Raw genomic sequence first — 16,320 nt, 5'->3', positions numbered from 1 at the left:
AATTGTGTGGAGATTTCTATAAACGTCTTTCTCCCTTGCGAAATGCGAGTGGAGTAGAGACATCCCTCCTCCGTGAAGGGTATTTGGGATGGGCATGTACTTCATAGAATAAAAATATAATAATATAAATCCCATGCATATATATCTGATTATAAATATCAATGTAATGACCTGCTGTCATAACAGTTGTATATATATTTCTGTCAGTTTGTTGATTATTGTTACTACTGTTGCCAAATTTGATCGTTCATTATCCCCAAATTTCTATCAAATATCAAATGTAAGGCTTATTACTACAAAATCTTCCTTGGAATATGAGTTTTCAATTGAAATTTAATGCTAAAAAAATTCGGAGGACTTTAACCAAAATTTAGAGAAGTATATACAGTGTACAATCTTTTTTTTTTCCCTTCACAAATTTTAATTTCTTTGAAAATCGCTAGAAATCAACAAATTGACTGAATGAGCAAGTCCAAGTCGTCTTGAATTTAACTCTCTTAATCCCACATTCCCAATACATAAACGTATGTTGTTTAATCAAAACATCAAATAAATCCTTAAATTCATTCCTCAACTTCTACTACAATGGCCACCCTCTTCCTTAATTGACATTCCTCCCCATTATCTTATTTTTCGTACACACACAATAGGACAAAAAGTTTCCATGGAAATACTTCCATGTTGAACATCAATCAACATGAGAAAATAGTTCTAAAATTTAAGAAATATGTGGTCAATGAATGCATTGGATAGTCGAACAATAACCTCAAAACAAAATTGTCAATTCTATAACAAATTCTATCTCCATAACCATCTCAAACATCCTAGTGAAACGATGAATTACGAGGAAGGGACCGAGCGGGTTATGGTGGAAAAGATAATATACAAAATATTACATCGAATCTCACTTAATTATCCAGACTTTCTAAGACGGCTATTCTTCAACTCCATGAAGATGATTTCATTCCTTAGAACATCAGGAGAAATTCTACAACTGAGGATACATCTCTAAATATATCTGCTTCAAAAACCAAAAGTTACTATTTGACAATCCTACAATATGGTGTAACTCGCTGATTATGGTACGCCTTAAGCATGGTACAGAAAACAAATCTCTCTCAAGTACTGAAAGATCCGAAATATGAGAAAAACAAAAAATAATGAGAAACCTGCTTGACAAGATATCTAACTACTTTTCACCTTCCAGACCAACTTCCCCATCTTCAAGCTCTTCATGATCACCATTTTTACGAGAACCATTACGGTGGTCCCTCTTATGTCTCTTATGCCGGCTCTCATTATCTGATTCAGGTGTTGATGCATGCTGCATACAGTAAAGCAAATATTAGAACTCAGAAATAAAAGAATTGACGTTAATATAGCACCCATAATTGATAATAAAATCAACAAATTTAAATGTCAAACTATCTCATTGTACAAGAGACATAAAAATCAGCATACCCTTCTTGATTTTTTGCGATCACTTCTATGAGAGTTCTTAGATCGATCTTTTTCATTTTCATCCAAGCTATCCTGGCCACTGTGATGCCGCTTTCTGTGTTTCTTGTCACTGTCTTTTCCCGATCTTTTGTTCTCATATTCAGTTGAATCATCATGGTCACTCTCAGCTCCATCCTTCTTTGAGTGATCCTCTTTTTCTCTTTCACGTGCTCTATCTTTTTCCCTTCCCTGCTTCTGCTTCTTCCTATCTCTATCTTCTCTTTCTTTTTCTTTTTTGGACTGAAGAATATAAGAAAGAGAAGGCTCAGCTTTAGATTGTCTTTTACACACAAATAAATTTGAACTCAAATCACAATTATGTATTCTATGCGCTGCATGACAATACTAGCACATACACACTGCAGCCACTGATTTATATCCATGCCAACTGCTAGCAACAAAACTACATTTAGGTTCTCGAACTGAATACCAAATTCGATTCTCCTGTTTCATCATATCTAGGGCCATAATTTGTTTGTAAACTATATTGCCAAATGAGATCTTCCATGAACAATTCTCTGTCCCAGATTATTACAAAGTTCACAGAATAACCTGGACCCTTGATTACACCATGAAATAGCATCTCCAGTTTAGCCAAATTGTATATTGCATTTAGCAGAAGAATCTTAGCATTAAGTTATCAAGACTGTCAATGGATACATAATAATCATATAAATTTTGCAAGATGAGAACCACTGGCTGCTAGCAAAAAGTGAGACGTTAGAAATTGAATTACGTGGACTTAATACATTGTTCGAGGGAATGGAACATTGAGTATCCTATATTTAAGCAAAAATTAATAACAACCCCCCCCCCCCAAGTCAATTCCTTTGAGTTTCAGTGTTGCAACTGTACTCCCGAGGCAGTGTGTTTCACATGTTAGCTGGTCCCAAAACAAGTCACTAACCATTTATTTAAAAAAAAAAAAAGACAACAGTGTGGAAATAAAATTCAATATAGTTGTGAAGGTGATAAACAAGTACCTTCTCCTCCTTTCTTTTCCGTTCATTCTCTTTGGCCTGTTCTTTCAGTTGTGTTACATATTCATCAAATATCTCCCTGCAGATGCTTTCTTCTCCAATGGAACTATAAAAAGACAATAAATAAGACACCTTCATGTTAAAAATTTCCCACTCCGGAATGGATAACAATAACATCTGAAAGTTTAAGGGAAGTCAAAAGTAAAACGTAAGATAATTTTCATGCACCCGCAACACCAATGCATTATGAAACATAGCATCAGCATATATTTCTAACGTTTTAAGCAATTGAAAAGCATAGATCAAATATCCAAGACTTCACAACAGGCAAGGGATATCTGCACTCTGACAGAAAAGAGCTTTTGAGTTACAAGCCATTCAGGGAAGATATGTTAAGGCATGTCTGTCACATCAAAAGTACTAAAAAATGCAAAAGATATACAGGAGTATCCAAAATAGCACTGCAGATTGTAGGAATAAGAAGATTCCTAGATATTATAGATCTTCAAAAATGCAAGTGCTAAGAGAAGAAGCAGAAATCCCAAGGGATGACAATATGCAATTTTCAAGAGTTCAGTCTGCAATTATAAGACTTCACAACAAGATGTAAAAACTCCAAAACCAAAATACCTGAACTCTCGGCTACCCTCAAAAAGTTGTATGCAATCCTCCCATGCTGAAGATGCAGATATCTCCTGAATCAAATTAACCAATCAGAAAGATAGCAAGCAAAGAGGGAATGCATTCTTAGAGAGCTATGTTGTTCAAGGGTTTTGGGTTATTTTTGGCCTAGGTAGTTTTTTGAGTGTTTTGTTTAGATGGAACTTCTCATCCTTGCTTTTGTGGATTTGTAGTCCCACCAATCTTTTACATATCTCATATAGTTCTTTAAATAATCTTTTATTCCTTAGCACCCAAAAAAATAAAAAAGAGAGAGAGAGAGAGAGAGAGATAGCAAGCACAAAAACTGCATAACCGCAAGAAAATCATGTGTTGGAGCATCAATAATGTAGTTGGCAATGCATGTACACCTTGATAGAACATAGTAGAGCGAAAAAGTCATCTGCAAGACGTTTGCGTTTCTTAGCTTCTTTCTCCTCCTTCTCCTTCACTCTTTCTAGCAAGTCATCAAAAACCAGCTGCAAAGGCACATAAAATTTTCCTTTCAAAGTGAATCCTTTTTTGGTATCACAATAAAGAGTAACTACCAAGAGCATATACAAACCTTTATATTAACATCTGATATAGGTGGAGATGTAACATCCTCCAAAATAGAAGCCTTAAAATCTTCAAATGTCCAAGTTGACGACAAACTGATCTATAAACAAATCACAAGATCAGACAACTAAGCAATTTAAGATATCAACTGGGAAAAGGAATTAATTAATCATACCTTTTTTAGCTTAACTGCATCTTTGATTCTAGTCTTGTCCTCTTGGTACTGTAAATAGCAAACATGAAGGCAAAATTTCAAACTTGTGAGAACCATAAGGGAGATGAGCTTGACCATAACACATGAATAATAATTGTTATGAAAGTATAAACACAAGATCAGCATATGATCTGAGGCTTTTGAACAAGAGCTGCAGACCCCGCATTCAAATTTTATTTTTACAATGCTATTGCTCAGGTTGCACAGCAATGAAGTATCAACACCATTATAAAGCATGGTTAAAATTCTAATATTATAAAGCATGGCTTAAGTTCTAATATTGTTCAAGCGTTGACTCTTAGATGCATACCAATATTTTACAGGAGAATTATGTGTAGAAAAGAAATTAAAAACAAAAGTATAGAGGACTATAATATCCAAAACTTTTTATACATATAAGATTAGTTGGAATTGAATGATAAAAAAGTCAATAAAGGAAGACAAACTTATGAAAACTTAATTCCTCGTATATCTTAATTTGTGAATGTATATTGCTTGAACGTTATACCAGAAATTGATATTCAAATAGAATACCAAAGCTAGCATCCATATATCACCTGTTTCTGTAGCTCCTCAGCGACATCTTCAAATAAATCCTTCGGAGTTGAGCCTGAGGTATTAGAGGCGACTGCCATATATGCATGTAAATCTTTAACCTAAAATCAATCATTAATGTGAGCAAACACATATAGAAAACCAGGAAGAATGCATAAAACATCTATATTCGGACTTAGCAGGATTGCAGCAACCGCGTGTACTTTTCTAAAAAAAAATCAAATTGCATTCTAACCTTCATGCAATAATCACGCCAGTGAGTTTTGGCTGTAAGAGTGCCTGAAGCAACATCTCCTTCCAACAACTTTCGAAATTCATCGCGATTTTTGCGCTCAGCCCTTCTTAGTACTTCCTGTGATGACCACAGAGTAAGAAACGAAAAATTCCCAGAAAAAGAGAGAGAAATAGCAGTCAAACAAAACCACAATAGCATATAACTAAAGCACCTTCTGGATCTTCCTTTGCTCTTCCTCTTCTTTCTCTAAATCAATAATATATTCCTGTCACAACATCTCAAACTCAGCTCAATTATTTGGTTAAAAAACACCTCAAAGGAGAAATGCAGGCTATCTATAGCACAAAGAAAGGAGTTACCTTAAAGATTTCCAGCCGATCGATTTTCTCAAGGCGTGAACATCTTTCATCAGCCTCTAACCTGTCCTGAACCTTTCGCCATTGGGTACTTGCCTGAAGAGGTACAGTAAAACATAAGAGAGCAATAGAACAAGATAGCCTGAAAAGAAACAAAATTGGCTAAAAGGTACCTTAATGAAGTCACAGGATTCTAAAAATTGCCTATACTCGATTAAATGCTGCCGGCGCTCCTCCTGTGCCTTTGCTCGTTCCTAACCAGTAAGCCCAACTTAATTTCAGTAAGAGCAAATGATGGTTGGGATGTCAGAGTAGGTAGGGCATAGGTACGCATCCACAATACAAATCCCATAAACAGACAAGAGGGCTTGAAGAGAAGCGTACCTTTTGTCTGAGTTCCTCCAAGTGATCATCAAACAGATCCCTGCGGTCTCTTTCTCGATCTAGAGCTTTGAAACGTTCATCATTTTCGAACATAGTCACTGCTTTACTGAAAGGTGTTTAAAATATTCAATCAGCAAAAGGACTTAACCCCAAAACGACAACAATAAATGCAAGCACAAATCAGAAACTTTAAATCGCAAAATCAGAAAATTGGAATTATGTAGCAAAATTCAAACCTCCATCTAGTAGATGATGTCAGCTCTACAGACTCCTGCAATAGTAACCAAAGTGAATGTGAGAAAGTAAGTGAATTGCATCTATCGATTAATATAGAAATCATCTCCAAAAACAGTAAACAACTTACTTCCAACATCTTTTTATAATCTTCCCGCGCCTTTTTCAGCTTAAACCTCCTTTCCTCGGCTTCCTGTTTTTTCCTTTGACCCAGGTACTGAAGCAAAAAATCAATTATATAACAAAAAATAGTTTGAGGAACAGACATATAGTAGGATAGAAAAAGTACCAAAAGAAAACAAAAATGCATGCTAATTACACATTTTAAAGCCAGCAAACTGCCAACATTTGATAGATACTCAACTAAAACATATTTCGGCACAAAGATTTTACCTCGTTAAAAGCTTGCTTCCGTTCTCCAAGTGTTTTTAGAGCACCATATCTTCTGTCATTAATTATTGCTTGCATTGCCTGTTATTTTGTATGAAATTAAGATAAATGATATGAGAAAGATAAAAGTAGATTTCAACAGCTCAACAATACCTGATCCCAACTCCAGTCAGACCCAACATTTGCAGACTCCAAAAGTGCTTTGAAGGCATTTTTAGCCTCCTAAAATATTGAAGGACAGTAAACATTAAAAGAATATTAATAACGAGGAAAGTAAAATTATTTGACTGAATAATAGCAAGTTTTCCACATACCAGCTTATTAGCATATGCTAAATGCTCCTGCCCAACTGTCTTCTCTTCCAATTCATCACCTATTTTTTCACCTGTGACAGCATCTTTCCGCATTTCCTGCAAGGCAACAACGTCATTGACAACACAAGGGAGTATATCAAGCAGTTAAAAATGATAACAAGAGAAAGAGAGAAAATTCTTTGATAGAACCTGTCTTTCAGAGAATATAAAAACTTCTGAAATCATGCTTTACAAAACAAATTTAAAAACCTGCTGACTAACACCCTTATTTTAAAACCTTTTTCAAACACAAAATTCAGGCACCAGGCCAATGAAGCCGTGTTTCTAAAGAGATTTACAGAAAATAGTAGGTTTCTATTATCTCAAACACAATCATAACATAAATTTTTGAAAAGGGAAACTGTTGTATACCTCTGTCTCTTGTGCAGGGACTTCAACTGCGGCAGCAACAACATTAGAAGCTGGCAAGTTGCTTGAATAATTCCTACAACATCCAAAAACAAAAGGGGACTCAACACACCAATTGCAGAAATATAATCATAATACTACAAAACCAGCTAGAGACGAGTACTTTGTTTCCGTATCTGTATTGACAGTTACAGCATCTCCTACACTTGAAGATACAGAAATCATTGGTGTAAGAGCATCTACAGTTGTCTGGATTCCATCTGCACTCACTGCCACAGACGAAGCAATGACAGGTGAGGCTGAAGATGCAGAGACCATTGCAGGTTGTATACTGCTGGCAGCAATTATAGGAACCACTGAAACTGGGCTTGATGCTACCACTTGAACTGTTGAAGATGAGATATCAGCATTAGGTGATGCTGTAACCGCTGACGAAGGAACAGAATTTGATGTTTGCAAATTAGGGGATGCTTCTGACTGTGTTCCTTTGGTAGATGCTCTTTCTGCTTGTTCACGGGCCAACTAGAAGCAAGAATTTTAAAAAATAACCATGGAAAAAGAAAAGAAGTAAGATTTCAAACAAATAAAAGTAAGTTATCGTTCATTCAAATGTATTTAAGGAAAAAAAAGAAAAATAAGAAACCTTCAACTCATCAGGTATTGACCACTTTGACTGCTTGGTAACCTTGTTGTAGTAATACCTGACAAACATTCACAAGTAAGTCAGAACCACAAATCGTGAATGAGTGCAGTTGTCAAGCTTGTGATAGGCCTAAAAAAATTTAGATATTTACTTTCTTCCATCAGGACTTGTAAATTCCTTCCAGTCAGACGCTGCATCGGCCCTCTGTCACAGTTACAAAATGAAAATAAGATCCTAAAGTTCTAAGATTCTCTCAACTAAGATCCATGCCCCCAGTCAAAGCAAGAAAATGAATAGAAATGTAAAATACAACAGAAAAATAACCCCATGAACAGTCACATTCTATGGTCAAAATCGATGTTATGACAAATTTAAGTCACAAGTGAACATTTTTCAATTAAACTTGTGAGGAACATATAATTGCCAAAGAATTGATATAACCAGCAGATAATCATACAAATCAAACAAACAATACAAATGGAAAAATTGACTAAATTCATGCAATAAAGGTACAGCAAGCAGCAAAGACACACAGCATTTCCTACCTCTCAATAGAGTGTCACAGCATGTACCTGTAAGCAACTTTAAAGCTATGATAGTCATGCACACATATATGGATAAACCAACAAGATAAAAAGATAAAACTTCAAATGGAGTCAGTAAATCATTTGCAGTAATATCCAACATGGTGCAAATAGATACCAGTAGAAGACAAATTTTACAATACCTTGGCAAATACTTGCCCATATGGAATACCTAGAATGCACGTTATGGTATAATCATCACGACAAATTAAAAACATGTTAAAATTGAAACCGTTCAGTGGTCTATTTGTAAAAGGTCTTCAATAAATCAGGTAATATACAGTCACAAACAAATTTCATTCTGGAGCCATATGCTACTGATGAACTAATCATTTAAACAGTTTCCATCTATACAAATAATTGTAGAGGAAGAATTATTTCATACGAACGAGAACAAAAGGAGGAAAGCAACTGAAACAGGGAGCAAAAGGGAGACCAACATTTTTTGTTTTAATATTTATTACCCAAAAAAAAAAAAAAAACACCTTTCAGCAGTTTTGGGGATCACAAAACTGAACAAAAACTATCATGAGAAGGATTCCTCTTAAAAAAATGAAGAAGGTTGGGGTTAGGGGTGGGCGTTCGGTTCGGGTTAATCTGAACCGAACCGAACCCGAAATTTATTTCGGGTTCGGTTCGGTTTGGATTAACCGGTGAAACCCGAACGGATTCAAAGCTTCAACCGAACCGAATTTTCGACCCGTTCGGGTTGAAGCTTTTTTTTTAAGATTTAACTTTTAAATTAAAAATATATATACATTAATTAAACAAAAAAATCCCTAAAAATCCCTAAAAAAAAATCTCTCACTTCATCTCCCTCCCGGCCTCCCCCTCCTTGCTCCCTCTTCTCAGTTCTCACTTTCTGAGAACTGTGGCCGACGACATCAGCACTTCAGCAGCAGCCACAGCAGCCCCGTTCAGCACTTCAGCTCCAACAGACAACAGCCACAGCAGCCCACGACAACAGCACTCACAGCAGCAGCCAGCAGCCCCGTCCAGCTCCAATAGACACCAGCCGTTCACTGCAGCCCACTCGCCGTCAGCCAGCACGCCTCGCCCGCAACTGCGCTGTGCGTTCACCTCGCGTCCCACTCAGCCCAGCATAGTCTCGATCTGCCGACGCTGTAGCTGCTCCGACCTCCGAGATCAAGGTTTGTCTTGCCTTGCCGATGGCGACGCTGTAACTTGCTGAAACTTTTTTTCATTCTCACCACATCTTCACATAAACATAAACAGAAACCCCAAACTCACTCCAAAACGAAGAGCTAAACCCAACAAGATTGTTGCTATTAATTAAATTGTAAATTTTTAATTAATTGATTGACAATTATTCAATTATTTGAAGTGGGTTTGTTGTTGTTGATTGATAATTGAACAAATGGAGATTGCTATTAGTTAAATTGGAGTGGGTTTATTGATAATTGAACAATTGGAGAGTGGAGACGGTTATTGATTAAATTGGAGCGGGTTTGCTGCTGCTGTTATTATTAATTAAATTGGAGATTGTTAATTAATTGATTGATTAATTGATTAATTGATTAATTTTTCCTGTTTTTTAGATTAAATTGTTTCAATCCACTCTAACCCGAACTAACCCGAATTATTCTAACCCGAACTAACCCGAATTAATCCGAACCGAAATTGTAACCCGAATTATCAACCCAATCCGATCCGAATTGTCAACCCAAACCGAACCGAACCGAATTAAATTCGGTTCGGTTTGGTTCGGGTTGGCGTTTTCAACCTGATTGGGTTCAATTCTCCAACCCGAACGGGTTGAAACCCAAACCGAAACCCGAACAACCCGAACCGAAACCCGATTTGCCCACCCCTAGTTGGGGTGATGGTATCAAAGGCAAAACGATCTTTAACAACTATGTCTTCTCCCTTAGAAAAGAGAACTTGTCAGGAACTATATGAAAAGAAAATTAAAATCCAAACATTTATACCAATAAAAATAGAAATGGAGCAGACTGGTTAGATCACTTCTTTCAAGAGAAACAGAATATCGAACCCATAGACTTGATATAGGCAAGTAACCTCAAAGTGGACATAAGAAGTAAACAAATGGTTGCATACTTGAGAGATAAGAACTACTCCCAAAAGTGGGGTCCTGCAGCAAGTATAAATAATATGCGACACATAACAGACACACATTCAACGCGATAAAACCTCGATCAAACTGAAAGGGCAAACATAAACTCTTCCTGGGTAAGGTGTACTAATTACCTTCTTTTAGCAACAGTCGTTAATGAGCTATCCATTACTGTAATAACAAGCCACTAAGAAGAAAGGTTTGGAGACACACTACTAAGTAGTCTGACTCACCTCAATTGGTGTCATTAATTCCAAAGGTTTATCCCAAGTAGATTGTCTTGTCCTCTTGTTGTAATAATATCTAAAGAAATTCAGAAGATTCAATTAGTGTGATAAACAAAATATAAATGACGCCTTCAGAAGAATACAATAAAAATAATGCTGTAGCTAAACCAGGAAGTTAAAAGTTCAAGAATGATGCAAATTGTTTAAGAAAAGCTGATTCAGTACTCTGCCACCAAATTTTCTATCAGAATCAAACATGGACTAACTTGTGAGAATTGGGTGACATATTGCAACTGTCAACAACTAATAATATGCCAAATGAAATTGTGACAAGTGACACAAGGTAATAACAATAAAGAAATATGCCATTGTAGGATGTGCATTATAATTTTTTCTCCATTATTTTTAACGGCATCAATAGAGCATTCATCAAGAAAGAAAAAAGCAATAGCCAACGTCATCTACACTGTTTTCGTAAATGCCTAAATGGTGTTTCAATTTTCTTCAAATCATACCAGAGTCAAAAAGAAGCTAAAATTTTCAAGGTGTACTCTCAAAAATAGCAACAACCAATAATTTAGAAGGACATAATATATGTGGAAGGAAGGATTTCCATCTATTTAGGGAGAATAAAACTATTGGCATTATGAACAAGTCATACTAGCAATCGTTGACTTGGTTTAAAACCTTCTTTGACTTTAATTAAGAAAATCAATACCTACCAAAATAATCCTCTTTGGCTTTATTAAAGAAAATTAATATCTACTAAAGAAAGAAGCTAAAACAATAGCCCAACAATAGCTCATCGTACCCTGGCCTATAGCAATGAAACTGTTACAAAAGGCCTTTAAAAGCTCTAGAAAACAATATTTTTTAATGTTATCAGTAAATGTTTCTTTTAAGTCAAATATGTTTTGCTGTTATGTGATCCCTTGAAAGTTGAAACATTAAAAAATCTGCAATCACATGTGACAAATAAAAATACAAATAGGACCAGTTGCACCTATCACAATAAAATACCTTCTTCCGTCAGCAGCAGTATGCTCTATCCAATCAGTTTGGGCCACTTCTGCAGACTTAGGCTGAAAAGTAGATGCCTGGAATGATGTAAAGTAGTTGACAACATCAAAAAACTTGTACACAGGGCATTTCATACAATGAAAAGGGCAAAAAGTTTTCCATATAATATAATAAGCATATGAGCGATATGAAGTAATAATTAACAACAAAAGCAAAAAAAGATGGTTTTGACCATAGTGGGGGCAGTGTTAGCAGCCACTTGTTCATGGGTGTGCTGCAGAGGTGTACTGGTACTCTGGCTAATGGACACACCAAGTTGTCCTCCAGCAGGATTACTGGGAACATGCATTTGGGACATGGGCTGATACTGATTCCCAGTATTGACATTAACGGTTCCTTGTGGTTGGCCATATGAAGATGGTGCAAACTGCAGAGAAATGATAAAGAAGATATCAAGGACTGCAGATACTAAAGCAAACCAGAATAGTTAAATATGAGCAGACTTATGAATGGTCTTACAGTGTATGATGCAGAGAAAGGTCTTGCAAGACCACCTAAACTAGATGCATAGCTAGTAGGAGCCTGAACATTAGCCTGAGGTAGTGATGATCCAGATGCAATGTGATTACTTTGCTGAGCATTTGGCAATGGTACCACCTGGGGTGGTGGTGGACCATGGCTTGGAGCTGGTTGGCCGGGTCTTGCTGGTAACTGATGCATAAGTTGAGGAAATTGAGGCTGCATATTTTGAGATGGTAATCCAGCATTCATTACAGAAACACCTTGTCCAGCTGGTGGAAAATGTTGAGAAGCCACAGGAACATATTGTTGTGACTGTGGCGCTGGAACTGCAGGCCGGAACTGGAAAAAAAAGAAAGAAAAAGTAAATAATGTGAATATTGTGGAAAAAACCTCTAAGAGGATCCATAGATCAACCACTGGAGGCGTCTTCTAGGAGAAAGCGAAATTCAAACTAGCAAAAGATAATTAATTAAGTGAGCATAATCATAATATACAAACTACTAAGATTGGTCATACACTACCTGAGCACCAGAATAAGGAGCGTTATTGGCCATTTCACCAATGCAGTGGGCCTCAAAGATTATCTGTAAAACCAACAAATAATATATAGAGTTAGTGATCCCTGAAATGGTATGGTTAAAACAGGCCCACGAAGAAAGAAATGAGTGTGGGCGTGAATGTGTGCATGTTAGGAAGAAAACCACTCATTAGCTTGCAGTGCTGCTCCAAAAGTAATATGAGGCTTCATAACATATAAGAGAAATCATAAGTAAATGAGGAATTGCACTATATACGCAGCAACTGCCACGGTAATAACGTCAGCAAGATCTAACCACATAAAGGAATAAAATAGTATCATCATGCACCAATGAGATTATGAAGCAAACGAAAAAAAAATGCAGAATAACAACTATCTACAGATTAGACATAACAAAAATATTTATCCCAGCCATCTGTTCGGTAGATATATTCCTTAAGTGTATCAACGAGGCAATGAAAGAATTAAGATATCCAGTGCAACGTATGGTAATTGGGAAAGATGTCCAGGAGGAAATACACACACACACACACACACACACTCTCTCTCTCTCTCTCTTAATCTCTAAGTTTTCTCACATCGGCAACTCGAGACGTATGCTCTTTATTTTTCCTCATAATCTGCACTTCTTCCTCATTTCTTAATCTCCTGGGTGCATGATACCATTCTATGCAAACCCTTACAAATTTGCACCATTACTACAGAAACACCCATCTTGGGAATCATTACTGTGAAAATTTTGATTTTTCACCTTGTCAGTCCTCTCTATTATAAATTGTTATACATCCATTGCAAAGCTAAACAAAAACAATCATCTCAGATACATGAAGTCTTTCAACATCACACAAAACACAACTAATAAGTTCCAGTTCCTTCTCCTTACAAGGATATCTCAAAAATAATACATTACTCCACTTTCCTCCATTTTCCAAGCAGAGAAACAACAGATTAACTGATCAGGTAATTAAAAAAAAAAAAGACAAACCCACGTAATTAGCCCAAAGAAATCATTGAAGAACACATAACAATACAATCTTAAGTCATTCACGAAAACATCATCACTCCTCTGCTTCCCACCTTTTTCAGCAAATAAACCTCAAATTAATTGACAGATTCATTGATCCAATAACAATAAAATAGGCAAATGAGCATAAATTAAGCTCAAAACTCAAAACTTACTAACAGATTGCATTAATTCCAGATCCCAAAATGTGGGAAGCACCGCAACATCTAAGCGAACAATATACAAAAACATACAAATGCTCAAAGGTCACACACCCATTAAGGTAATATTGAAGATTCAAAGTCCTAGAGACATAGATAACAAAAGTGGCACTATCACGTTCTGTTAAAAAAAATCCCTAAATTTACAAACTTCTAACTCACATGGGGCTTCTAATAAAAGTAATCGACTGATTGCAGCCTTATGAAACTAAAATATCTAAATAGAGAGCTGACATAATAGTTACAAATAATGAGACTATTAATCAAATAGAGAGCTGACAGAATAGTTACAAATAATGAGAATATTAGTTCTCGTTAGATAACGCAAGGACGAAAAAGAGAAGGCGGGCGAGAAATGAACGTGAAGTGTTTGATAATTTGCGTGAGAAAAGCTATTTACCTAGAAGAAATTGAAAGACAAAAGAGCAAGGCAGCATATGAGTGACTAATTGAGCTTCTATTCTCGTGTTCGCTTTGTGTGTGTTGATTTCAGTGTTGAAGCTCAAAGGGTTCTGCAAAATCCTTTGTTCTTATTCTTCTCGTCTCTGCCTCTGCGTTTTGCCCAATTTTTTTTTTTTTTTAATGTGCCTGGTTTATTAAAAGGGGGATCGCCAATTTCCATATACCATTTATCAACTTTTATTTTTATAATGGCTAAAAAATTTTTTTACAGAATAAATTTATAATTTTATTTTTATTTTTAATTATTTTTTATTAATATTTATTATAAATTAAATAAATTACATGAATAAAAATTAAATAAAAAATTAAGTATTAAAAATAAAAAAATATATGTTTTAATATGAGAAAAAAATTAATAATAAAATTTTTTTTGTAATTATTTATTTTATGAATATTTTCTTATAATAAATATTTTGTAATATTTTACAATTAAATGTAAAAAATATAGATAAAATATTTTATTATTTATCTTATAATAAATTTTTATTTGTCATTCAAGTTTTCTTATAATAATTTTTTTCATTTTACTAATAATTTCTTATATATTTATTATAAGAAAATTTTCACAAAATAAATAAGTATAAGAAAAAAAATTTATTATTAATTTTTTTTCTCATATCAAAATATATATTTCTGGTTTTTAATATTTAATTTTTTATTTAGTTTCTATTCATGTGATTTATTTAATTTATAATAAATATAAATAAAAGAATAGTTGAAAATAAGGGTGATATTATAAATTTATGTTATTAAGAGGGTTTTTGGCCATTATAAAAACAGTAGGTGAGAAAATAGTATATGTTGATTACTGTAAGGAAAAAATTGACAATCTCTCTTATTAAAAATACATGGATATCCCTTTATTTAAAAACGAAATTTCTGAATTACCCTCGAATAAATTAAATTACTTGTCTTTTGAAATGATGATATTTTAATAACTCGCAGAAGTTATTTTTATCACTCAACTCTCTTATAATTTTTTATTACTCCATTTCTTCACTAGTATTTAATTAAGTAGAAAAAAAATTTCAGCTGATAGCAATTTTTTTTATTACACAAGAGGATTACTCAAATTACAATTCATATTACATGAAATTATAATTGATATTTACAAATCAGATTATTACTGAGACCAACTTACATCAATGCTTATGAAGCTCAATTTAAATTTTTAATCATCATTAATATTTAAGAAATGTTTACTCCACTCACACTTAGGTAAGGGAGAAAATTATCTTCACTCAATTATACATTATAATTGAGAAAAAAAATACCTCACATTACATTTGTGAGGGTTCGAACTGCTGCCCTCTAACAGCCCTTGGTCGAGTGGCAGTTGACAATAATTTTTTAGCAAATAGATTAGCTAAATTTAATTTATAGATATTGCTAATGATTATTTCATATATAAAAGTGTCATTTCTTAACAGTGTGTTCTTCTATTATTCTTTAAGACACAAGGATGAAATTTATTGAAGTAGAATATTAAAAATCTATAGATAAAAAAAAAAACCCTCTTTTTTAATTTTAATATAATTTACAAATATTGCAATCAATATCTAATAGACTCTAAATTCATATAATTATATCAAAAAGCCACATATTTTTTTTAAACACAGACATAATAGATAATTTAATTTTTTCCCCGTACCCCAACAGACGATGATTGTGGATTTGTAAATTGTAATAAATAAAAATTAACAAACTACGTCTGTATTTAAACATTGTAAAAATTCATAGCCTTAATGTTATTACTCCATTTCTTCATACAGATTATAATGTAATTGATTCTGATGAACAAAATTATATGCAAGGCTGAAAGAAAATACGTTAGATATTATCAAAATTGAAGAAGATTGGCCTAGAATACTCTAGATACTTGAGTTTTTTTTTTTTTTTGAATTAAAGAAACTCAAGTGCTTTTTCTTAATTAAAGAGACTTAGAGCCACAGCTCTCAAGCAGCCCACCACTCGCTAAGCGCTACGTTGTAGTTAAATATCAATAGCCAGGTCTTTAGTCACTTTCAAATTTTTTTAAATGGATAAACCATGCTAATTGATCAAAGTATCAAATAAAAAGTAAAAACCATGCAATCCAAAATTTTAAAAAAAAAAAAAAAAAAAAAGCCCTATATCCCAACCATAGATCAAATCTCTTCCCACCCACACAATGTCCCAATTTAGATTCCATGTGGGCTCTAATTCACTTTGTCATCA

At 34.4% G+C, this 16,320-nt stretch overlaps 1 protein-coding gene across 1 annotated transcript; it reads right to left on the bottom strand.

Annotated features, from left to right (window-relative positions):
- Positions 1 to 709: 709 nt before the first annotated feature.
- On the bottom strand, positions 710 to 14,240 carry LOC102623196 (pre-mRNA-processing protein 40A-like). Its single transcript, XM_006486825.4, has 28 exons — positions 14,042 to 14,240; positions 12,401 to 12,463; positions 11,877 to 12,218; positions 11,590 to 11,784; positions 11,358 to 11,434; positions 10,344 to 10,413; positions 7,583 to 7,635; positions 7,432 to 7,489; positions 6,952 to 7,310; positions 6,792 to 6,864; positions 6,381 to 6,476; positions 6,220 to 6,288; positions 6,070 to 6,147; positions 5,807 to 5,893; positions 5,679 to 5,713; positions 5,443 to 5,548; positions 5,232 to 5,312; positions 5,062 to 5,154; positions 4,914 to 4,967; positions 4,703 to 4,819; positions 4,470 to 4,568; positions 3,874 to 3,921; positions 3,706 to 3,798; positions 3,512 to 3,619; positions 3,111 to 3,175; positions 2,484 to 2,586; positions 1,462 to 1,740; positions 710 to 1,324 (listed from the first exon to the last, which is right to left on the bottom strand). Exons 2-28 carry the CDS (start codon positions 12,431 to 12,433, stop codon positions 1,190 to 1,192), a joined length of 3,006 nt encoding a protein of 1,001 aa, XP_006486888.2. The 5' UTR covers positions 12,434 to 12,463; positions 14,042 to 14,240; the 3' UTR covers positions 710 to 1,189.
- Positions 14,241 to 16,320: the final 2,080 nt, after the last annotated feature.

Source organism: Citrus sinensis, chromosome 8, assembly GCF_022201045.2.
Source record: "Citrus sinensis cultivar Valencia sweet orange chromosome 8, DVS_A1.0, whole genome shotgun sequence".
NCBI classification, from domain to species: domain Eukaryota; kingdom Viridiplantae; phylum Streptophyta; class Magnoliopsida; order Sapindales; family Rutaceae; genus Citrus; species Citrus sinensis.
Note: the sequence above shows the minus strand (reverse complement) of the source record. Positions and strands in the feature narration are given on the sequence as shown.